Source organism: Gordionus sp. m RMFG-2023, chromosome 2 (genome assembly GCF_954871325.1).
Source record: "Gordionus sp. m RMFG-2023 chromosome 2, tfGorSpeb1-WG-v2, whole genome shotgun sequence".
Classification (NCBI taxonomy): domain Eukaryota; kingdom Metazoa; phylum Nematomorpha; class Gordioida; order Chordodea; family Parachordodidae; genus Gordionus; species Gordionus sp. m RMFG-2023.
Genome location: NC_088776.1, coordinates 35,207,128 through 35,234,644, shown reverse-complemented (window position 1 = coordinate 35,234,644; position 27,517 = coordinate 35,207,128). Strand labels below are relative to the sequence as shown.

The 27,517-nt window shown below is 26.1% G+C and overlaps 1 protein-coding gene across 2 annotated transcripts; it reads right to left on the bottom strand.

The window, feature by feature from the left end:
• Nucleotides 1-469: 469 nt before the first annotated feature.
• On the bottom strand, nt 470-26,806 carry LOC135923323 (probable protein phosphatase 2C T23F11.1). Of its 2 annotated transcripts, none has more exons than XM_065458008.1 (10): nt 26,759-26,806; nt 26,508-26,642; nt 22,238-22,321; nt 19,414-19,479; nt 14,736-14,801; nt 13,913-13,986; nt 9,708-9,849; nt 9,279-9,362; nt 8,091-8,245; nt 470-2,044 (listed from the first exon to the last, which is right to left on the bottom strand). In XM_065458008.1, exons 2-10 carry the CDS (start codon nt 26,608-26,610, stop codon nt 1,460-1,462), a joined length of 1,359 nt encoding a protein of 452 aa, XP_065314080.1. In that variant the 5' UTR covers nt 26,611-26,642; nt 26,759-26,806; the 3' UTR covers nt 470-1,459. The 2 variants fall into 2 exon arrangements, with proteins under 2 accessions (XP_065314080.1, XP_065314079.1); XM_065458007.1 differs by having other exon boundaries at nt 26,508-26,617; nt 26,759-26,774.
• Nucleotides 26,807-27,517: the final 711 nt, after the last annotated feature.

Below are 27,517 nucleotides of genomic sequence, written 5' to 3'. Positions count from 1 at the left end.
TCATTAATTTTTATATTTAATCTACAATTAGTATCTATTTTTCCTAACCCTCCTAGGCCTACCCTCTCCCCCCTCCCTTAAAAAATTAAAGGCAAATCGCTCCTACCCCTTTCAGGTAGACGCTTATGTAGGTAAATATTTACAGACGTTACTCGATTCAGAAATTTTATTTTAAAAATCATTCGAGGTTTAATTGATGTCAATATTTGTATGTTTAATAAAATTAATTTTAAACTTTTATACTGAGTTTTGACTCCTTTTATTTCTATATAGCTTCCTCTAATCAGAATAAAAAGAAAGAGACTATCTGTATTTAGTATACACTTAAAATAAAACAGAAGAAGGTGCCAGTTCAAAATCTAAATAGACTGGTATAAACAGAAATGAATTTCAAAAATAATAGGAGTCAGGACATGGTCATGGAATTTTTTTTTCTACGATTTTTCTCGGAATAAATTTAATACATGAATGAGAAGACATATTTTTAATATATCGCATGAAAATATAATTATTAAATATATATCAGAGGCGCAGTAGACATTCCCGAGGTCTAATTCAAATTTTTACAGACTCAAGGAAGGCCTCAAGTAATAAATGGAGGTCCCAATAATTTTTGTTGGCGGGGGGACCCCTAATATTTTGTGTTACGCCTCTGACAAATATACAAAAATGTATCTAAATGGTTTAATAGCTATGATCGATAAAAATTAATATAATGCTGAAATAATAACAAGTGATATAACTTTATCCTACATATGATAATTAATTTTCTAATGGGCATAAATGAAAAGATTCCATCATTTAATGGATATAATTTTGCAATTCCTAAATAATATAAATTATATTACGAATCGTGTTGGACGTTGAACACTTATAAAAGTCAAAATTTAAAATAATAATCTGTTAAAGTGATGTAATAATAAATATTATATTAATTGTTCAATAAATTATACAATTCTTTAAAAATATATTATTAAAAAGTCGGCGGGGAGAGGGGGTAAGGATAAAATCATATTTATAATTTATTGCTTGAATGTCATTACAAAAAATATATATTCAATAAATTGTGCGCGTTTACAACATTTTAATTATATGAGAAAAAGTATAAATAAAATAAGTTTTTTAAACCTATGATAAAAAATATTAAATGTTTTTGTAGTGAGCTGTAAAAATAGTATGGGGTGAACAAATAATATACGAAATTATTTTATGTGTTAAAATTTTATACTATATAACGATAATTAAAGTAAAGTCTAATAATTCGCATTTAAAATAATATATTATATTTATATACTGTGCCCCTTCCAAAAAAACTAGCAATATAATCACCAATTATATATTCTTCACCGATAAATAGAAAAGTATGTTTTTTTAAAAAAAATTTCCCATATAAATATATTTCCCCATGATATAAACTGATTCTTGTAAAAAAAACTTTTTTATTAAATACGTGTCTTAATTATAATTCTGTTCGCCGTTTCCCTGCAGTTTTATCTTCGTTAATTTTATTTTGCGGATCATTCTCATTTTTTTGTTCCGGAATATCATCTTGTGCATTTAATGTCGTTGTAATATTTTGAATTCTTGGAGTCGTATTTTCTGGTGAAGATACTGTTATCATAAAAGTATTTTTATCGATTTGATCTATAACACTATCTCTAGGTAATGATCTGGAATCGTTGCTACTACTACTACTCTGGCTTTCTTGCGAGACTTCCCCACCTGATTTAATGCACTTATAATAAGAATCACATTTTTTGCACCATTCAAGATACGCTTTATCGATATCGGAGATACCGCTTGGATCTTGAACGGGTGATGCCGAGGTGAGCGAAATTTTAGGAGAATTTGAAGAATTGGAAGATTTCGGTGTAAAAAAAGGAGAATTATTATGTTTGTCCTGAGATGTTGTCGCAGTTTGTGGTAGTGAGGCTAGAGGTTGCAAGAAAACTATGAGAACGATTGTCATGTTATCGAGACCAGAAGCGCTTAGAGGAGAAAGAGTGTCAGCGGCAAGGCATTTGTCTATCATTTGTTCACAAATCTGTAGAAAGGGATTTATTTTAGTAAATTGGTGATAATAGAAAGGTCAAGACTCGTCATGAAAATAAAAATTAGAACACTGGTTAATAAACTTTCTTGGAGTTTTAGTATCCATTAAGTTCCGACAAATGAAATCTAGTGTTACTCCTACCTCAAGACTAAAATTCGTGAGTTATTAAAATAGTGTTAAATATGCATTTCCATTTAGGTACAAATTCATTATTAAATTAAGCTCTTTTTAGAGCCTTCGATACTTATCTATATATATAATCACCGTAATCAAGAAATGAACGTTTTCGCATAATCTTAATGTTAATTTTTCCTATTAACTTTCCTATCAACTTTCCTATCATCTTAATGTTAATTTTTTTCTATCAACTTTCCTATCCTCTTAATGTTAAATAAATAGATGGAGACTATATATCTCTAATGTTAAATTTTAAGAAAATTTTTTGTACATCACGGGATTCGAACCTATGACTTAACGATTTAAAGGCAAACGTTCTTCCACTCAGCCACCTTCTATATTAAATTTTGTAATATATCTTTCTTATATATGTTATTATTTTGCTATTAACATATTTTTAAATTAATTTATATAATTTAGATCTTATTGTGTTATTTTAAAAAGAATACTAACCTCACCTCAAATTATGGTAAGAATGAATATTATTAAATTTAAAATAGCAAATTAAATTATATTTAGCCAATTGAAAAATAAACATTTATCTCATATTAATTTTAGCGTAAGTATTTATATTCAATCGAAGTAAAATTTATTAATTTTTATAAAATTATTTTTATATTACAATTTAGATTTAACAAATAAATTTAAATTATTTACCACCCCAAAATATGGCAGTAAAAATTTTTTTTTATCTCAACCAAAATATAGGTGCTCTGCAAATAGTTTAAAATACCTATTTATCAATATCTTCCCATGCCAAAAAATTAACCTCCCTCACTAATCGTAAGTACTTATTATAATTTAGATTTAACAAATAAATTTAAATTATATTTAGCCAATTGAAAAATAAACATTTATCTCATATTACAACCCCAAAATATGCCAGTATAAAAATTTTATCTCAACAACAATATTTGAACTCTGGAAATGACATACAATACCAATTTATCAATATCTACCCTACATTTTTAATTACAATTTCATATATTTTAGGCTAAATTTAATAAATAATGATAAATAATCACTAAAATTTGTCATTTATTTTATATAAAAAAATGTATTAAAAAAAAATTTCATATAATAGTTCAAGATTTTATTATTCCCGTCATTCTTGACGGGTTATCAACTAGTAATATATATATTTATTTTTGTTTATTAATTTTACATATTTTTTTTATATACTTGTTTTAATATTCTAGTGTTTTACAATTTTTTTAAATAAATAAAAAGTATCATGTTAAAAAAAAAATTGATAACTTATTTTAAAACACATTTAATTCTTTTCATTTTGTTCACCAGTCTTTTTATTTTTATCAGGATTCAATATTAAAATTTTAAAAAATCTTTTATATTACTAACCTTATAATAAGTTAAATTCGTTTTAGAATTCTTTAATTTTCGTATAATTTGAAAATGAAAACTATTATGTTTAGGGTTGTGCCGATATTAAATATCGGATCAGATCGGCACCGATATTTAGCCTTTTCAAAAAATATCGGATCGGGCCTATACCTGTAAAATACCGATTCGATTTTTTTACTTTTCTTTTTTTTGTTATTTTATGTATATTTATTTTTACATTAATAATATTTCCTAAATATTTTTTTTAAACAATGCAAATGCACAACACCCCTTAAATTTTATTTATTTTTTAAAATATATTTATAGTATTTTAAAAGTTGTTTTATAAAAACAGAAAGGAACACCCATTTATTTATTTTAAATCTTTTTAAATAATAACGCCAATTTTATTATTTATATTTTAAATATGGTAAATTATGGAAATATTTTCCAAAGACAATAATTTTGCAAAATGCTTTATCTGCGGAATTCTAATTTCACGGGGAGGAATAATGAAAAATTCATTTAATACTACTAATATCCATAAACTTTTTTTAATTATTGTAGAAATACAAAAATTAAATTAAATGCATAATTCGATTTTTTACATAAAAATATCGATTTCTTAATTACATTTGGTTCAAAGCGGGGTGGTGAAAAATCAATAAAATATCGGATCGGTTTAAAACCAATGTCAGAAAATATCGGATCGGATCGGTGAAAAATATGTGGATCGGCACAGCCCTAATAATGTTCAATTTCGTTTTCTTTCATTTTCTTATAATTTTACAGATAATATTTTGGTTATTCGCTCTGGGTATAACTTAAGATTTTTAATATTGAAGTCTATGAATTAAATATAAATATGAATTATTATTTATATTTATATAAAGATTATAGATTTTTTATATCATTTAGTATTTTCTTAGTTACTATGTTGTCTATATCTAACAAATAGCGATTAAAAATACCACTGATAAAAAATAGATAAGAATACCTCAATTTATTTTATTTAATGCGACATTCGCTATACTAAAAAAGAGCTCTACAGGGGCAGATGAGGGGATTGCGGTATTATAATTAATAAAAAACTCTTTTAACGCGGGGGATTTATTAAAAACTTATTGTTTTGTCCTTTGCGTCAAAAAAGTAAGATAAGTTATCCTCCTCCAATCCATCCTCTATTTCTTTGTCAAAAAAAAAGGATATCTCGAAATTAACAGTTCTTGCATTATCATTTCTGGGGTTTTCAATAACGATATAACATATTGATCTTCATATATATGTTCAAATCTTTTAAAAAAATATATGTAATTAATTTGATAGTGATAGGTTTAATAACTTTTATTAATCCTATCTAATACTTACTAAATTTTTTTAATTTTAAAATAACTTTCGTTATTGTTGGGGTCAAGTAGCCCAAATGCATTTTTTCTTCAAATTTAATGATTTTACTTACAGTATTAATATGATTTGTTGTAACACATTTTCATAATGTGAAAAAACATTCTTATATAGTTAAATAACTTTCCATAATTATTGTAAAAAACATTTTGATATAAATTAAATTTTAAAAAATTTTGATAAAATTTTTTTTTTAATTTTTTAAACTTTAATGAAGACTAACATCAAAGTTATGAATCAAATAACTTTTTTTGGACATAAGTTTAAGTGGAAAAATGAGAATTCAAACAAAAAAAATTTAATAATAAAGTTCTTAAACTGTAATGAAGACTAACGTCAAAATTATGAATCGAATATAGTTTTTTTATGTTTTGGACATAAGTTTAAGTGGAAAAATAAGAATTTTAAAAGATATTATATAAAAAAAATTTTCTAAGATTTTTACAATACCTTTTTTAAATTTAAAGAATTATTCCAATATTTTAATTTTACTTTTAGCTATCCAAAGAATGGAAATCAGGATAAGAAATTTGAATAATTTCTTAAATAAACATGAGTGAAAACTCGAATTTAGGGTTTTCAGATAATTCTTATTTGTTTCGAATTTTTCATAATCAATTCGAAACACCAAAATAAAAAAACCATTTATTATTTATTTATTCTTTGTAAATAAAATATTGCACAATATAAATCAATTACAAATTCAATCATTTAAAGGAATGCATCGAATTCCCTCTTCAATAAACTTTAAGGTGTGAGAATATATATTTGAAAATTATATGTAAAATAATTGCCTAAAATACTCGTAAGAATTGAAGTAACTTCATTTCGGTTATTGGGTTTAGGAGAATTTGATCTATATTGATTTTTAATTATTCCGAAAAAATTTTCTATCGGATTTAATTGCGGCGAATAGGGTGGCAAAAATATGATATTTGGATAATTCTCACTAATTATCCTCACTCGATGTATAGAAGCATTATCCATTATAAGTAATGAATTTGATGGTAAAAGTGCGAATAATTCATCCAGGTATATCTTGAATTTTATCGCAGTAAAAGCCCCATCTATTATTGTGAATTTTTTCAATCCATTTATTCCTATTGTGCATAGGTTACCAGAAGTTTTTAAAAATATAATGTTTTTTTCAAAATTTTCTTTCAAGTTTTTAAAAGTTTTTTTAAAAAAGGATGTATTTTTCTCAACAAGTTTTTACAATAATTACGGAAAGTTAAATTGAAGTGTAGGGGCTTCCATTATGGGTAGAATGGTTGGTGGCACATCTCGATGATTTTTGGTATGCGACATTTTAGGTTAATAAAAGCAACTACAACAATTAAATTTTAAATAAACCAAAAAAAAATATTTAAAAAATAGGAATTATCTGAAAACCCTAAATTCGAATTTTCTTTCACTTATGTTTATTAAGAAATTATCAAATATCCTATCCTGATTTCCAAAAAATTATATTCGATTCATAACTTTGACGTTAATCTTCATTAATAAAAACTCTTATTATTAAAAAAAATTTAAAAAAATTATATCAAAATGTTTTTACAATAATTATGGAAAGTTATTTAACTTTATAAGAATGTTTTTTCACGTTGTGAAAATGTGTTACAACAAATCATATTAATACTGTAGTTATATTATATAAAATAATTAAATTACAATCAAATGTCGTTTTAAATTGGAACCTAAAGATTTTGAAACTGATATAATACTTTTTGGGCATATTTTGCATTTGGTAAATATTGGATTAGTTCCTTCAATATAGATACTGTATTTATCATATTTGGCCATGGTATTGTTAATTCATCTGATTTTGAATTTTCAGAATCAGATGATGAAATAATAATATCAATGATTATGCTAATCTATTAAATAAAAATATAAACAATACTCAACCGAGAATAATATAGGGCCAGATGGGCTGCCCTTAATACCTTGGAGTAATGGAACTCCATTAGCATGGGATTATACTTGCATCGACCGATTTGCTCCCTCGTTTAATAACAACTCATTCGTGCGAGCGGAAAACTCTAAAATTAATAAATACACTTCCATAACTAATTGCAATCTCATACCAATCGTATCCGACACAACCGGTTTTTTTGGCAATTATGCCATAACTTTTTCAAATCCCTTGGTAAAAAAATTCGCGCCATCACTGGTGACCCACAGGAAGGCTTCTATCTCAGACAGCGCATTTCTATTGATATATGCAGATCTAACTGCAATACCATCCACCCTTTTTTGACCTCCTCCCACCCAACATACAATTTATTATACTAATTTTTTTTATTATACAGTTTTTATATAGATTTTATTTTACAAATAACATATATTTTTAATATATATTTTTAAATTACGTATATATGTTTTACTTTTAACGTTCAATTTGACTAATAAAAATCATTGTAATATAAAAATAAAATAAAAATAATATTTAATTAAAATAAACTATCATAATGGCGTGCTAAAAAAAATGAAATGTGAAAAAGGAAAAACTAAAAATATAAGACTTTTTTCTTAAATACGGATTAATATTAAATTTTTTAAAATAAAAATAAAAAGTGTTTTTAAAATTGAAAGAACGTTAAATTCGAACGCTTTCGTCAAAAAAAAGGAACGCGTTCACGTTCAAAGTTCGTCAAAAATAAAAGAAACGCCGTTCATCATTTTTTTCAAAAAATGAACTGAACGTGTTCGTTTACAACACTAAGTAATAGTAATAACTAGCACTAACAATATATATGTGGAAATAAAAATTTATAAAATTAAAAATTATGTCAAATACCTTTTCACATTCTTATTTAAATAACTATAACTTATAAACAATTATTGTGACAAACTGCAAGATAGGAAAGGTGAGAAAAAAATTGAGGGGTTATAGGGGCGACCCAAGCCTATATAATTTTATAGAACCGGCTTAAAACTACTTTGTTATATATATATTATATAAAACTATATATTTTATAATCATTTTTTCTAATTTTGCAGCTGATCTAACATCAATACGGCCCACGCTTTAGGGTTGAACAGATATCTTATGAATCAAGTCACTGCTTATAAAAAAATAAAGCACTCTCTATAAAAGATAGTAAGCAATTACCTTATGAGGTTTATGTCTGTTTTGGTGGGCTTGGCTTACGACAAAATCGGCAACTTGTTGATTATTAAGCACGTCCCAGATACCGTCGCTGGCTAACAACACAAAATCGATGTCGGAGGAGGTGGTAAGATCTACTGTTTTTACATCGGGAAAAGCTATCCAAAACGGCGATAAAATATAGATATATAAGAACTGTTTGTAATAGTTTTACAATTAAAATGCAGTTGCGTCTTTGGAGGAGCAGAAGCGTGATCAATGTGCCGAAATTTAATTTAAGCATGCCCAAAATATTTTTGATTTTTTTTAAGGCATGCCTTAACCATGCATTCACAGTTAGCGCGAATTCACGGCGAAGTATATAAAATATGCTGTTTTGAGCCGCCAATTCGCACTGACTGAAAGGGTAAGGCTGTATATACAGTGGGAAAAGATATTACTCGATTTAACAGCTGATCGAGTTTGTAAAATATCTTCCAAATTAGCTTTTTTTTAATATAAATTTTAACAATTATTAATATTAAATAATCAACAAAAATTGATTTTATTAAATATATTTTTATATACTCGATTAACTTTTGAATCGTGTATATATCAGATCAAGCTTGTGACGCCATAGTTAAATTTAAAAATTCATGTGAGATTTGATAGTTACCTTTAAGTAAAGGAAATTGGATTAAAGGAAATTGGATTGTAGTATATTGTTAAACGTTTCATATTAAAGTTTATAAATAAAAAAATTATAAATGAAGGACATTTTTGTCCGGTGTATATTTGGAAGTCTATTGAATTTAAAAGCTCTTATATTATGAGACTAAATGTTTATGTAAATGTTTCATACTCATACTAAAAGGTAATGAAATCACAATGAGATAGCTATATACCATTTTAAAATAACAACCGTTAAGATTGTTGAAATAATCGAAAAAAGAAAAATATTCAATTTATACGGCATATAATGCAAGGAGTGCCGTAAACAATATTCAGTATTTTCCCTCATAATACTCATAATAATTCATAATAAAACAAATGTAAAATTTTCATCGTAACAATTTTTGGTAAAAGTTAATGAGTCCTATGGTTCTCAGGAGAGGGCCATATTTATAAAATCTAAATCAAAGCAGTTTTTGGAGTTCCCTGAAATGGTAAACCCCATAATTATGAAAAAAATATATATAGCTGTATACTTACGCGAAATACATTGTTTTTCGGGAGGTAAATTTGTGTTGATTTTAAAAGAAAAATCGCCCAGAGCTCGTGACATAGCTAATATTCCTAAATAAATAAACATTATTTAAAGAATCAAATATTGATAAAGACTATTTCAAAAATAATATTGAAAGAAGACAATTGCTATCTTTTCCCTTCATCCTTTCTCTTACTTCTTTAGTTATTTATCTTACATGTTTTTTTAGTTTCCAACACTCAACGAGATAAATAATTATTTTTTTATAATAAACCATTCATATTTATCTTACATGTTTTTTTAGTTTCCAACACTCAACGAGATAAATAATTATTTTTTTATAATAAACCATTCATATTTATCTTACATGTTTTTTTAGTTTCCAACACTCAACGAGATAAATAATTATTTTTTATAATAAACCATTCATTTACCGTTGACTCGATCGAAGGAAACAAAGCTGCCAGAGCTTTCAATCCTAGCGATTTCCTGAGGATCCGAAGGTTTATGGTCGATAGATAAAGGACTTGCTATGCCCTTGATACATATAATGCCCCTTGAATCGCCCACATTTGCCTTTACCGTCATTAAAAATTAATATAAATAAATTCATTTTTCTTATTAGTCTTTAATCATAAAACGGTCTCTTTTAAAGATCTAGATTTTGATCCGGTCCGGATATTAACTATACGACTGATATTTATTTATAAATAAATTATAATAGGTAAATATTTATTGTTCTCATTCATTATCTTTATGAAGATTTCCCAAATTTAAAATGATTATTAAATATGTAATTACATATACATATAGTGCCTCCTATAGAACGTGTGTTAGTCTAGGAAATATAAAGATGGAAACACATGATGGCAAGCTAATTTGTTCGGAATTAGGCTCGATTTAGATCAATAATTCACAGTTTGGTATTATTTTCAGTTTAATAATTATATTCAGTTTTTAAATTATTTTATTAATTTTAAAATGCTCAGTTTTATCATTTATTTCAATTTTTAATTTAATTCAGTTTTAAAATTGCGTTGCACAGTAATTTGTTTATTTTTGAGGTTAACAATTTTTACAGTTTTATATCTACTTTTGTTTAAGAAATTTTTATGGAAAGTAATACCATTGAAACTAAACCAACCATAAACTAAAAAATTATGGACTTCATCCAGCTACTGCAAAGTCAAACAAAAAGACATTAGTTAAGGAATTTGAGGATATTATTGAATATCAAATACCAGCTAATAATAGAATATCAATTACATATTAAAATATATACATTTTAAAAAATTTGAATCGACCTTTGAAGAGTTTTAAAAAAATCTTTATTGTATAAATAATCAACATGTCAATCCTGAATAATGGGAACGTAATTGCACATTTTTTTATATACTATATATCTGCAAACATATTGTTGGGTTAGCAATCCGATTAAACAACTGTAAACCACATCCTGCTGCTAAAAATATTAATATTAAAGAGAAGAAAAGGAAGACCAGCTAAGGCTAGAAAGGCTCTTATAATTCAATAAAATCCTATAAATTCATTACATTTATTCAGGCATGTAGCTTGGAATTTTTAACGGAAGCAGTGGGGGGGGGGGGGGGGGGTATGGATAATTTTTTTTATTAAATGATTTTTTTAATGCATTAAAAATTTATTAGAACTAATCATCATTATTAAAACCAAACTTTATTTGATAGGGAATCGAGGAGTTCGAATGGATACTATTGTGTGCCAAATCTCTTTGAATCATAATCATATATTTTTCTATAAATTTATTCATATCAAAGTAGTATCATAAAATATCATAAATCACATTTCAAAATATATAACTATCTCTCAAAAACATCTTTTCTTTTATATATCTGATTAAATCGATTTAAAAATAATAAGTTTATAATAATCGATCATCGAAGTTATGCTAATAAAATAAAATGTAATTTAAATAATGATATAAACTGAATTTAAAATAATTTAAAAAACTAAATATAAATCGTATAATATTTTTGTTAATGCAGTAAGACATTAAAACTAAAACAAATATCATTAAAATAAAACTAAAACTTAAAATAAATTTATATATAATATTTGAAAATATGATAATTTCAAACACACTAATAATAAAATATTGGAAAATACAAAATATTAAAAAAGAATATAATACGGTTAAAAAATATTGTAGCTATATAAACCGGTATGAAAAGTAAATCCCAATAAAATATAAAATTAAACATTTTGTAATGATTAAAAAAGTTAGTCAAAATATTGTTTATAAATGAAAACTTAATATTCTTTATGATTGCGCCAATTTTTTTAAAATTTGTTTTGTGTTGGAGATTAGATCTCGATGAGTAAAACTAGTCTATTCAATCAATTAAGATATCATACTTTTTGATATAGGTTCTTATTCTCTGTAATAAAGAAAAGGTCATCTCATTTGTGCTTGTACTAATTGGTATAAAATATATTTTAAAGTATGCAATGTATTGTATTCCTTGGAGGATTATCTACAAAAATAAATCCTTCATACCATTTAATATCTGAAATTAATTGGTCTTTCACTATCAAGATTTGTTATATCCTCAGATCAGAGGGAAATATGACAGATAGTATTTGTAAATTAAATAAAGCTATTTGATAAATCACAAATCGTTCACTGATTTGAATCAAAATTAAATCCATAAGTTGAATATAAACGGTAATTTTATAATGATTTTCAATTGAGTCCACGTTAATATTGGAACAATTTGTTTATTGGTAAAAAATCATATAATTTCGCTATCACCTCAACACTCACATAAATCTCGAGAAATTCCTGGTCGATATTATCTCTTAATCTTCTAAGTTTTAATATAATTATTCGCGATTTTCATAACTTCAGCCAACTCCATTTTTTTGAAAAATATTGCATAAAATTGTTGTGTAATAAATAATTTATTAATATATTCCAATGAAAAAAATCAACAGTCATATTAAATCTAATAATGTATCAACCTCAGATGAAATATGTGTTTCAGGTGATTATTAAATTAAGATCATACAAAATAGGCTCTTCTAGATCCAAAAAATGCTGTAACAGCTTGATGTCGAAGGCTCCGTCTTGTTGTGCAGCCTTTTTGCAGTTTTTTTTTCTTGTAACAGAAGTCTCAGAAATAATTAAATTTAGCGAATTCTATCTATTTAGATATCTTTTCATACGCTTTAGAAATTTTCTAATCATAGTTATTAGTAGAGATAATAAACAATAAAAAAATTTTGGTTGATAAAATTTTCTTATATTCATCAGGTTTAAGATTTAAAAAAGATAAGAAAATAAACTTTTAATTTTAGTGAGATAAAATATTAATATAAAATTTTAATTTGCTAATATTTAGAATTAAATATAACCTATTTGAAATAGAATACTTTGCAATTCATGATACTCTTTTGTAATTTTTCAAAAATTCATGTTATGGGGTGGGAATTTCTCCTCTCCCACCCCACCTCCCTGAGTACTTTTATATTTTTTAAAAAATTGCTAAGAGGAGAGATTTCTCACCCTCCCTACCCCGCTGACTTCGCATCTGTATATATTAAGATATTTAATAAATATATTTATAAAAATAAATTATAAAAATGCAATTTAAATCTTTATCTTTTGACTTAATTGGAGGTTTGGCAAATTGAGAATTATCTTCAAATCTTGATTGTTTTGATCAGTTAATATAATTTATTTAGTATAATTATTAAATATTGACATATTTTGCAACTACAAAATAAAATATTATCTGACATTCAATTATTTTTGGTTAACTATAATAGGCATACATTGATTTGATGTAAACTGAAATTTTAATTAAAACTGAAATTTTTTATTTAAAAGCTGTGCAAATATTTAAAAATAACTGAATAATCAGTTTATTTGAAACTATGATAACATTTAAAACTGAACATATTGATTAAAAGGTGAAATCAGTATAAAACTGTGAATTTCGATTATTCTACTGTGCAATTAAATGATACCGTTAAAAAGAATAACTAATATATTTAGTTTCATCATAGTAGACTAGGAAGTTGAACAGAGGCACGTAGGGCTATTTATATCTATCAAATCATTATTTCTAAGTAATTTCAAATGGTGCGAACTTACAAATAGGACTGAATTTAAGATGGAAATAAAACTAGCTCAGCAATTAAATTATACTAATCCAAAGTAAGGGTTTTGATTTAATACATTTTCATTTTATTATCTATTCTATGATTTATTATTTAGGTATCCGCCCAGAATATTAATATTATAAGATTATATTAGCAAATATATAGAAAATAAGATGCCAACAATAAGCTATGGTAAGAAAGTATTTGCCCATTGCACCATGTAAATATGTCCAATGTGCCCTGTTTTTATACTTAAACATTTTTAAAAAGTAACATAAATATTAGGAAGAGAAGTTAGCTAGCTATAAAATAATCATTCAAGACTTCTCGTTAATATTTGCAGTTTTCACAAAATCCTACTCAACGTCAACATGTTTATCTCCGCTCTCCCTTAACGTTTGCTAAACAATTGTTTTTTATTTTTTAAAATACCTGATTTCTAGCATTTAATTATTTCGAAATTATTTAACCGACAAATTAATATGAAAAGAATTACACAGTATAGTTTTGAGTTTTTGATGATGACGCAAATGGCAGTGGTCCCTGATTTGTCGTTCTTAAGCTCTTCGCCTGAATAATAATTTTTTTTAAATAAAAGCTGTATCAATCAGAGACCTTCATGGACCTGGCCGGCCCCATATCCAGCCTATAATATTATATTTTCTAGCGGGCCTGAGTTTTTGAAATTTTTTTTAATGGGTCTAGGCCTAAAATTTTTTAATTAAAATTTAGCTTACTTAAACCGGTTGCTAAAAAAAATATTGCAAATTTTTTCTTTTAATAATAAATTTTAGTATTGTAAACAAAAGACTGCCATATTTTCATTAAATACAATAAATTAAAATTTTGGATATGTGCTTTATAATATTAAATAAGAGCAGGACCTGGACCGAAAATTTTGCAGGCCTGGGCCGGACTCAAAAAATTATAGCCCATAAAGGTCTCTAGTATATATATAATACATGGTAACCTTAACTTCATGAATCCAATGCTAATATAATCTTTTATTTTCCTAAATCAAACTTTGGCTTTTTGTATCTTATAACATTTTTCAAAAACTAGTATATATTTAGGACTCCATTTTATTTACTTTATTACTCTAAGAGAAGACGTTAAAATATAAAGAAATAAAATATATAAAAATATATTACAATTTTTTTAAAAATCTTTAGACCTTCATGTTACTTGAGAATGAGATTACTACGTTATCAAAATTATCTTAATAGCGCTTTGATAAATTTATTTCTTTTTCATTCATTATTTCTTTCTTTCTTTCTTTCTTTCTTTCTCTCTTTCTTTATTTCTATGCGATTTATTACAATGTCTCATTTCATCGTCGAGTTCTAAATAAGCGTTTTCGATTGCTTGTTGAATGTTTCCTTCACCTAAAAGAGCAAAATTGCATTTAAAATAAAATAATGAGTCAATAAATGCAGTTATGATTTTACTTCGAGTGGGGGGGGGGAGGGTCAAAAGTTATTTTTTTTTATAAATACACTATATTTGGGAGAAAAGTTACAATATATTTTGTGCGCCAAAATAAGATTTATGGCTTATAAAATGAGTTTTTAGTATCAATAAACTTTAACGAGTTGCTATAAATATATAAAGGCTTAAAAAAGTCTTAATATTATTATTTGGCTTTACTAAATATTATCTTATATAAACTAAATCTTAGGCTATAAAAAGTAGGTATATAACATAATGATAGTGCTAAAGGACCATTCCATGTCAAATCAATAGCGATTAGGCAGGCCCTTTTTAAAATTGTTAAAAATTTTTGGAATTATTTAGATTGGTAAAAAAATGAGAAAGTCATTAATTTTAGCTCACTAGCAGATCTGGTTCCAGAAATACAGTGTCTCAAAGGTGCGAATTATAGTGACTATAGAATCTGTAAAATTTTTAAAATGCTTATATCTCAAAAACTATTTATAGTAAAAATAGATATATCATATTGTAGGTGAAAAAAAAATTAGGCATCAATTTGAGTTAACTTTCGGTTTGCCTATATTTTTTTACCCGTTTTTTTAGAAAATTTTATTTTACCTTTTATAGACACCTCATATATGCATATACGATGTGAAATCCTTGGCGACGCTATCATCTATTATTTTTACCAAGAATTGGCATTTTTATTTGCATAAAATAGACAGTGCTATACGAAACTACTGATTATGGTTAAAATTTTATTGCTAATTTAATAACCGGATATTTTAATTCTTTATACTAAAATATTTCTAATTTATGTGACACCTTGTCAAATTAATCAAAAGGGTCCATTTTCAGACGATCATTTTTGGAATTTGTTAAAAATTGCTGGAATTATTTAGACCGGTAAAAAAAAAGAAATCCGTTTATTTTATATAACTAGCACACCTGGTTTCCGAGATACAGAGTCTCAAGGAAAAACGAAGAATTTAGTTCTTGTAAAATTTTTAAATTGATCTCAACAACTTTTTAAGGTATTTCTATTAAAATGAAGAATATATCGTCCAGAGAGATATTGCTAAAAATTATGCCTCTGTGGTTCAAGATGAAATACAAGGATTCATTAGGCAAGTCACCATTCATCCTTTTGTAATTTATTACAAAACACTTAATAATTTAAATCATTTAAGTTATGTAATAATATCGGAATCTATCATTCATAATACAATTGCCGTTCATTTATTCCAAAAATATTTAGTCTGTTAATTAACAGAGAAATTTAAAGCCGCCCAAAAAAAATTCTCTACTTTCAGATGGAGCAGGATCACAATATAAGAATGGCAAAATTTAATCAATCTTTGCCACCGTGAAGATGATTTCGGATTAAAAGCTGAGTAGCATTCATAAGCCATATCTCATGGCAAATCGACGTGAGATGGAGTCGGAGATACAGTCAAATAGTGGCCAGGTTTACAAAATTGTTTTAGAACAAAAAACATATCCTAAAGAATTTTTTGCCTATTCTAAGGAATATTAAAGTATAAAATTTCTAATTCATTAATATATATTAATATATTTTTAAAATAAAGTATTAAAAAACAGGGGGAAGGGGGGATTATAAAGATTTGTCAGGCATTGAGCCAAGGTTGGAGATAAATTTAGATTTACGTATCTGGAGATATTCTTTGCCTACGATATAAATTTTCTTTAGGATCTCCAGTGATTGCTGTTGGCTTTAAACCTAGTTTCTAAAAATAAAATAGATTCGTCGCCGAAGTTCCCTAATGTGGTAGTAATAAAGGGTTAAAAAAAATACGTTCTCTATATGGGAATATTTGTTAAGCTTGGATGATTCGATGGTCGCATTTGAAGCGTATTGTGCGTTCGATTTTACAAACGCATCTATACAGGTATAATTCAATACCCAAAGATTGCTCTTTCGACCAAGGAGTAAAAGTGACATAGTCTTTTATTGTGGAAAATATTTGGTCCGAATGGTTCAGTTGGAATAAATGTTGGATGATAAGCACCTTGTAGGATTATGTTATAATTCACCAGTGGCAGGGGTATCTGCCCTTAGAAAATTTGCGGTTTAAAGAGTGGTGCCCTTTACTGCCAACCGGAGTGTTGTAAAGGGTACATGAGTGTTATTGCAGTTAGGACGGAGCCACAATGATATCCTGAGTTCTTCGGGAGAGATGTATGTGTCTAAGTTTTTGACAGTGGGTGACCACGATTCTTATTCATTGTGGTTATTAGTAAAAAGAAAATTAGTAAGTTCCTCTGTTTGCGGGTTCGAAGGGAGAAAATAGACGGAACGTACAATTAATGGTGAGTATTAATCTTTTTGGAGGAAGCTTGTTGGACGAAGTGTGTTGTATTATTATTGTCCCATGTGGTAAAAGCTGTCTGGAGTTCTGGTAAAAGTGATTCGTTTATTAACTCATTGGAATAGAGAGGCGATGAAATGAAAGCTGTCAGTTATAAAGAAATTGGAGATTGGATCCCTATACCCCCGGGTTTAGGAGGAAGGGATCCTTGCATCTATGACAAGGAGGATAATGTGATATTTAAAACTTCTTCTAAAGAGTCTTTGATTGTCTTTCATATTTTAAGGAATAGATTTCTTCTATATCATCGTCGAATATGAGAAAGAGCAAAAATTTAGAAGAAAGATTCAATAAAGACTGTACAATACCAGGAACTCAAAAATTTCATATTTTTTTCCAATTTCTAAAGATAAAATTTAAGGTAAATTTATTAAAATTTAACAGAATCGCAAATATTAAATATAACATTTCATTCGAATATTAATGTGAATTCAATATATTAAAAAAAATGAATATATAACATGTATTTATGACAATCAATGGTTATCATTAATAAAAATGAATAATAAACAATTATAAGAAGTATATTTATTATTTTAAATATGATAAACCAACTCCCCTTATTGCTCAGAAACACAGGTAGAACAATATAAGTAAACCGAAAGTTAAGGGCTCAATTGGTGCCAAATATCTTTTCATTTAATAGGCCTTTAGAGATTTTTTTAAGTACAATATATATTATATTTTTTACTATATAAAGTTTTTGAGATATAAGCATTATAAATTTTACAGATTTGAAAGTAGCTATTTTTGCCCTTTGAGGCACCATATATCTTTGGAACTGTGCTAGAGAGTTAAAATAAATGGCTTTCACATTTTTTTTAACAATTTTAAAAGGAGTAGGCCGAATCGTGATCGATTTCACATGAATGGTCCTAAAACTTAAGGAAATTGATGATATAAAGTATTTGCAGCAATATATAAATCTATATTAAGATATTCACTTGTATAATAAAATTTCGTTTACATTTACTTTATAAAAGTAAATTTAATTCTTATTAATGTAAACTACAAACAAAGAATATGGGAATATATTTTAACCCAAGCCAAATATACTGTAAATTTTATCCTTATTCTAAATCATAAGTATAACAGCATAATTAACATTTGATTACATTATATACCTGTTTAGGGAATATGATTTCCCATTTTATTAATATTTACTTCTAGAACTGTGCCGATCTTAAATATCGGATCGGCACCGATATTTAGCGTTTCCCAAAAATATCGGATCGAGCCAATATCTGTAAAAACAGATCCGATCTTTTTACTTTTCTTTTTTTGTTATTTTATGTATATTTATTTTACATTAATAATATTTTCTAAATAATTTTATTTTAAACAATGCAAATGCACAACACCCCTTAAATTTTATTTATTCTTTTAAATAGATTTATAGTATTTTAAAAGTTTTTTTTATAAAAATAGAAAAAAACACCAAAAGTTTTATTTACTTTAAATCTTTTTAAATAATAACGCCAATTTTATTATTTATACTTTAAATAAAAGAATTTATTTAAATATATGGAAATATTTTACAAAAGGCAAAGATAATTTTGCAAAATGCATTATCTGCGGAATCATCTGAGTCTGCATTCAGTACGGCAGGGGATATTAGTCCATATCGTAAAGCTTATTGCCAGACTAGAGGCTCTCATATTTATTTTAAAAAATCTAATATATTATAATTTTAATATATAAAATATTACAATTTTATAATTCATACCAACATAAGATGGATATTTATTAAATATATTTTTTTTAATTAGTCTTAATTGTAGAAATAAAAAAATTAAATACATAATTCGATTTTTTGCATAAAATATATTGATTTCTTAATTACATTTGGTTCAATGGTGGGTGGTGAAAAATCAGTATAAATATCGGATCGGTTTTGAAGCAATATCGGATTGGAAAATATGTGGATCGACACAGCCCTATTTACTTCATTCTGTAAATTACAAGATTTGTGAGATCGAACTCAAAACCGTAGAATAAGGAAAACCTTATTAACGGGAAGATACAAAAAAATTTGTGTGGGGGGGGGCATGCTAAAAAAAATTTAAACGGTACCCCTGGTGCATTCCCCCCCAGCCCTGGATAAGTATAGCTTATTATTTTAGTGCACTATTTTTTTCTTTTAAGTATCGATAAATTAGATTAAGTTTAAGTTTACCATATTCAGAACGTTCTACGATTTTTTGCACCAGGTGATGTGAAGAATACTCGGCAGTCCTATTACCTAAACATAATAATATAATAATTCTATAATATTTTTGTAATATAAAAAATATATGATTATTTTATTCTTTTTATTAAGTTTTAATTTTTAAATTCTGCTTTACCATTTTTTAAAGTTCTTCTCAGTTTCTTTTATTAATTTTATTTATTTATTAGGGGTGTACCGATACCAACTTTTGGACGCCAATCCGATATTAGCTATGTTAAATTGGTATCGGCCGATTACCAATTCGATATTATATCTGATTTTGAAATCTATAAATTTACTGATCGTTTTAATTTTTAATGCATACATCTAGTGTTGCAAATATGCTATATTTGAGCCAATTTTTAAAAACAACTAACTCGGTATTTTATCCAGAAAAATATTACGCAAGCCTAAAGATTTTTCTCATAGTTGGCACAAAAGTTCAGCCATCTATTAGCGAAATCTCGAGGCTTAGGCAATATTTTTCTGGCTAAGATATTGAGATAGCCGTTTTTAAAAATTGACTCGAATGGAGCGATTTGAATCATTACATACATCTAAGCATCTCATATACTTTATAATAGCTTAACATCGATAATTTAACTATACCATAACATAAGCCATTTTATATTATAATGATCAGTTATAGTTTATATTCATGAATCAAAAATTTATGAAATCTTTTTATCGATAAATCACTTATTATAATAAGTAATATATATTATGAAATTTGAATTAAATATTTTTTAAATTAAGACGCCATTTTATTGTTTTATAATATCGGCCGATAACCGATATTTTAAAAAAGGTGAAATATCGGCCCGATCTAATCTGGCACATCTCTATTATTTATTAATAACTCATTTAAAGTTACATAATAATTAGTTTCGGTTTATTATACTTTATCAGCCAATCATTTTAATATTTTTCATGCTTTTTGTTTTGTGCTAATTAATAATTTATTGATATAAAATTTTAGAATTTTACAATTATACCAGTATGTTAATAATTTATAAGTAGAAAAAATTATATTTCAATTAATAATCGATATTTAAACATAATATTTTTATTATCTTATATTTTTTTAAATAATTCCCCCAAAAAGTGTATATAATATAATATTATATATATATTATAATATGAAAAACCAATTATATAAAATCAATCCAAAAAAGGTATTTTTTGTTCCAAATTATTCTGATCAAATATCTATAATTTTTGAAATTTTGATATCTATCCATCTAAGATAGAATTAAAACTTAAAATATGTCAAAACTCATTTTGGCAACAATTTGACATCGCGGTTATAAAAAGAACAAAATTTATAGACAAATTAATTTATATAAAAATATTTAACTTTTTAAATTATTTTATAAAATAATTTTTTTTATAAATAGCTCTCTTTATTTAACATGTAACAGGACTTTGAAAGTAAAAAGCCAAGGTCTAATTTTTAAAAAAAAATAATTAAGTATGACGTGATGATTTTGTGATATAAAAAAAAGAAAAACTTTATAAACAATCAAATGAGATTGTATTATATAAGTTCTAAATATATGATTTGTTTTATATTACATTTTACATAAAAAGCTCTGCACCGAAACTGTTTTTGGCAGTCAGTGCATAATCCCAGAAAAATTTAAAAATTTTTGTCCACTAAATCTAATTATCGGAGAGGGTTATACCCGGGTCCAAATTTAAATGGGCAGATTGGTTCATTTAAGGCTTTAATAATCCCGTTAGATCTTAATTGGTATATCAGAAATGCACTTTTAAAACATTTACTATGAATATCCGATTTTAGAGATAATTTTTTGTCTGCCCATTCGTTTCTTAAGATTTATGATTTATATAAAACCGATATATGACCAGATTTTTAAATTAAACTATGTTAACGGTTCATCAAACCTTTAATAAGAAATTAACCAGTCAATCCCCTTGATAGAAAAATTATTGAATCTAGCCAAGACTAATATCTATACTCTTTTTGAAAAGTGAATTTAAATTTATTTTGTGTATCAAGCAGGTCCTATAAAATATTTTTAAATAAAAAAGTAAGGTCAAGATGAATACATAATCACGAGTCATAGTTCAAATAAATTAAACTAATTGGTGTAAAAAATATTACATTTAACTACCTAGTATTATGCAAAAATTTTTAACGGGTCAGTCTTTGCAGATCTTTAATTATAGGTTCTTTCATAAAAATCTTATTAATTTGTAAATAATGCAGTGATCTCACATGCACGCTGTCTTTCATTATTCAAAGCACTGGATTTAATTTCAATATATATAAAATATACTTTATTAGATGAAGTATTAAATAAAATCAAAGAAAAAAACGAAATCGACAAGGTTGTTTGCAATGACAGTTTACGCCATGGAGCATTTACGTAATTCCATATTTTGTTTTAAGTACGATTTTAAAAAGGTGAATACATAGAAAAGTATCCAGAATGATCATTATTTGTTTCTACTAATTAGATAACTAGGGGTCGGAGTCGATTTTTCGACCAAAAACTCGACCTGAGCCATTTTTAGTCGACTAAATATAGTCGTTCTACAACATAAAATCCTGTTTACTATGGAGTAAAATAAATAAATGAAAATTTTTTACTTATTTTATTAATAATGAAACGGTACTACTTCAAAAACCCTTAAACATTTTTTATTCTGAACACGGATTCGAACCATTTTTTTTAAGGATTCGCATCCATGATTATTATATGAACATGACTTATCCCTTTCGCGTAAAATTTGCATAATAATATATATCCATATGTATTTTTACCCCCATGACCATCAAACACTCCAAAAAAAGAGGTCCCAGGGTCTTCCGGAATCGACATTAAGCAAGTTTTATAATCCTCCATATCTAATGGTAAAGAAAATTATGAGTATATTCAATATTTCATTTATATAAATTCATTAAATTTTTAGGTGGGTATGAAATATTTAAAATGCTAAAAGCGAGGGATTATTATAAACGAGTTTACATTGTATATTATGTAGGGCTGTGTCGATCCACATATTTTACACCGATCCGATCCTATATTGGTTCAAAACCGATCCGATATTTATATTGATTTTTCACCACCCCCCTTTGAACCAAATTTAATTAAGAAATCAATATTTTTTATGCAAAAAAATCGAATTATGCATTTAATTTAATTTTTTTATATCTAATAATTAAAAAAAGTTTACGGATATTGGTAGTATTAAATAAATTTTTCTCAAATTAGATTTCCGCAGATAACGCATTTTGCAAAATTATCTTTGTCTTTTGTAAAATATTTCCATAATTCAGATACCATATTTATTTAAAGTTTAAATAAAAAAATTGGCGTTATTATTTAAAAAGATTTCGAATAAATAAAACTTTAAGTGTTCCTAATTTTTTTTTTAAACAATGCAAATGCACAACACCCCTTAAAGTTTATTTATTTTTTTAAATAGATTTATAATATTTTAAGTTTTTTTATAAAAATAGAAAGGAACACCCAAAGTTTAATTTATTTTAAATCTTTTTAAATAATAACGCTAATTTTATTGATCCGATCTGATATTTAATATCGGCGCAGCCCTAATATTATGTAAATTTTAATACTTAAACTGGGAAAATTAAAAATAATTTATGAATGGTTAGAGTTTGAAGTGTGGATCGGGAAAATTTTAAAAAATTATAAGACTCGGTTAGGAAATTCGCGCATAAAATTATTTTGAAATGGGAAGGATATTTATACATAGTATCAAACTGGGCCTCCCAAATCTTTGATTATTCGTAAAATTTTAATAGGCCAGTACGGGGATTAAAATTTGATATTTTTTTAATTTTGAGCAAATATATGTGATGGCCTGAAGGTACAAAAAAATTTTAACGGACCAGGGTGGACTTTTTGCAAGAGTATATTAAGCCGGGCAACAAATTTAAAGGACTGGGCAACTTATGCAAAAATTCTTAATGGGTTAAAGAGGGTCGGGCAAGGCTTTGCAAGCCTCTAATTTGAAGACCTAAATTATATATAATTTTAAAAATTGAAAGATAAATATTCATTTATTTGGATCTATATAAATAGCATATCTAATATATCAAAAAATAAATCAGTAGCGTCGCTGAGAAGGGAGTGGAGTGTATCAAAGCACGCCGAGCTTAACCTTATAAAAATTTTGGCATGCCTTTATTTTTCCTACTTTGGTATTGACAAGTGATCGCATCAAGTAGTGTTTGCAACGGTCCGGTCCGAATGGTCGGACCGACGGTCCGGTCCGGTCCAGTCCGGTCTTATTAGACTTTTCGGTCCTATGGGACGGTCCCGTCCAACAACACGGTCCCACGGTCCGGTCCGGTCCGACCGAAGACCGATTAAAGAATATAAAAGTTTACTATAAATTGCTTTATAGTTAATGTGTATGTACATGAACATATAAAATATGATTATTTAATGCCTAACACTATATAATATCTAATTCATCGTTTACTTTTTATATTCTTCCGTTTCATTAAATTCAATATTCATAGTTTACTTTTTATATTCTTCTTTGATTAGGCATTTGTGTATAATATAATAAAAATGAATTGATGATATAATTGAAATATTAATAGGGTAATTTAACTATTCATTTTTAATAAATTTAAATGCAGAATAAAACTTTTGTAGCTTTATAAAAAAAAATTTTTTTAGGTGGGACCGGACCGCCTGGACCGGACCGGACCGACGGTCCCACGGTCCGGTCTCATTTGACTTAACGGTCCATCGGTCCGGTCCCATTTTAGAAAAAAAAGACCGGACCGGACCGGACCGGACCGTTGCAAACACTAGCATCAAGCCTAATTTCCTCCACTATTTTACAAAAAAAAGTAGCGCGCTATAGTATGCTTTACGCTACTAATTTTTTTAAAATATTTTTTAAGTATCTCTATTTCTACAAATAAAAAATATGACTAAAATTTAAAATATATATTATTTATTTATTTTTTGTTACATCTCAATAATAATAACATTTCCATACTGTCATCCCAAAGTCTAGAGCGAAGATAATAAGCTATGACTAAATAATGGTTCAACACTAGCAGAAAATGCAGTATTAAATTTAATATATATTTTTATATAATAAAAATCATCAAAAATATTCATTTTAGTATTTTTAAATTTAAAAAAATGCATTTAGGGATTTTCAATAGTATTATTTATTTCAAAAAAATCATCTATAGTAGGTAGTGTTTTTGATCTGGCTAGGATCCTAAAATTATAGTAGTAATAGAAGAATAGAAATTATGTAGTGGATAAGTGGATGGTCATGTTTGACAACTTTCTAGGTCACCTGGAAGGATTAAAATAAGTTTTTTAGCATGTTTTAATAAAATTTATAAATATTTAAATAGATGGGTGGTTAATTTATACATGTTTAACATCCAGATAATAATTAATATTATCAATAAATAGATGAGTCTGATGATAAAATGAAATGATAGTATTAATTATTATAATTTTAAATTTATAATATAATTCTTGAATAACATCTTATGGCCAGTTGAAACAAGTGATGTTTGTACTGGGCTAAATCAACTTGCACATAAACTCATCTAGCTCAAAAACTATTAAAGATACAGCTTTGATTTAAATTTAAAGATTAAGGATTGGGCTACACATTGATATTAAAATTGTTTTATATATTACTTTTAAATGTTTCCTCACTGAAGCTACTAGTCAAATTTGATGATAAAACTTTCCAGCATTACAATGAAATTTATACTCAATATTAATTTATCGTGATTATAATATTTTGTAAATTACTTTATCAATATGATCTATGCCAAAATTATCTTCAATATCAATCTCTATCATCTACATTTTAAATGATTTTGATAACTAAATTTATATTATAGATTTTTAAATATAAATTTAAATTTCAAAATTAAATAAAAAGATTATGATTTTAGAATTAATCATAAATTTATTTTTATAATTTTTATGTGTATTTATTAAATAAAATTGTGCTCTTTGCTAATTTTTAAATTAGTGGCAAATGTACTGCTATAGCTATTAATTTTTATAAGTAGCTAGCTAAAGCTACTCCTACAGAAAAAATTAGTGTGTTAAACAACACTGGTGCCTATATACTTTTTAAGAGGAAGCCATATATTTTTTGAATAAGGATATAAAAAATTTATGTTTGTTTCTAGAAAACATTTATTGTGATGTGTTAGTAACATATAATTATTTTTAAATTTTATTCATTTTATTTTGAAATATTATTAAAAATAGAAAGAAATTATAATTAAAGGTATATCAAAGATATAAAGAATTTAAGGAAAAATTTTAAAAAACTAAATAGGACAATTAATAAAACACACTCTTTTCCTATCTTTCTTTTTTTTTCCTAATAATTAAATGGGAATCCTCTGGTATACTATCCAATTTTCATTATAAAATCAAGACATAACTTGAAATATATAAGTAAAACACTGTCCTGTTAAGATTTTTGTTGGCCCAGGGTGAAAATAAATTTACTGGCTCTTAAACAGGGTGCCATGCTAAAACTATTGGCATCCTAGGAAAAATAATCTAGCAGTCCTAAACCACATAATTTTCCTATGTATTAAAGGATATCATAAAATAATGAACTGTTTGACATTTTTAAAATCAGGTTTATACATAAACCATTTATAATATGAATTATGGAATATTTTATGGCGAATTATAAATAATTTGTAATAAATGATTGAATAAAATTAAGCATAATTTATGTATTTTTAATATATTTTTTAAATTACAAGTAATTTTTAAAAGCAAAAAAAATAAAATTTGGCAGTTCTTTAAATAGTTTAATTTTAATGTCAGAAGTGGCTTTCCCACCTGCTTCCCAGTTTGCTTGGGTCTATTAAAATGTATACATGATATCTTAATAAAATTATTTACATATAGATATGAACTCAATTTTATATACAAATATTTTTTCATTGAAGAAGCCCCTTTTCTCATTAAAGATTTTACTTTTAAATATACTGTTTGTGCATCAGCATCTATAAATATTTTTTAAACTTAAAAACGTTTTTTTACTTATTCTCCATCCTTGCATTGAGGAAGCACCAACCATTAATTTTTTATTTTCATAAATTTCCGAATCCTTATGAACCATTGGTTCTGAAGCATATTGTCCCATACCAAACCTTGATTTAATAATCAATTATAGTCCTATTGATAAATAATTAATAAATTTATGGTAACATAATATAATATACATTAAAATTATAAGCATAAGCATTATATAGACAAAAATTTGGTATATAATATATGTCAAAAATGTTCACTCGATTTCCATATGAATATACCTATGAATGAATGAGTTAAGCTTTTAATATTAGGGGAGTTTTAACAAATATTAAAAAGAATAATTTTACTATTATGATAAAAAATTTAACAATTAATTGTTTCGGAAATATTTTGATATCTTTTATTTTATTACTTACACCAATTGTTTATAAAATTAATTTTTTTTACAGACATATTATAATTAGGCCTACTCAAAAACATAATTAAATATTCGCATTCAATAGTTTTGAACGAATATATTTCCATAAGCTATCAAGGTATATTTCTTTATACGAATACAAATAATTAATCATGGCCGGTCAAATGCGCCGCCGCTGGTGATTTTTAACCACGCCGACGCCGCCGCCAAAAAAGTGTTGGCGCTCAACACGCCACCGCCGATGTAAAAATTCGGCAGCGTGGCGGCATGCATATTTTTTATTATTAAAAATAATATTTATTTTATATATTATTTATGAACTGTAACTAGAAGAAAAAAATATTAAATATTTTTTGAATTATTAAAATGTGATTTTATTTTTTAAAATAAATAAATATTATTTACTATAAATTTGATTTGTAACAATCCATATAATATACGCTGGCTCACTTTGGGCAGGTCTGGGACCAACGTGCTAGATAAGATAAGATTAGGATAGTAAAACCAATGACATTAGTAAAACAGAAAAGTAATTGATATTATTATATATTTTATTATTTTAATCTTAGATTTTATTTTAACTGTTAAAATATTTAAT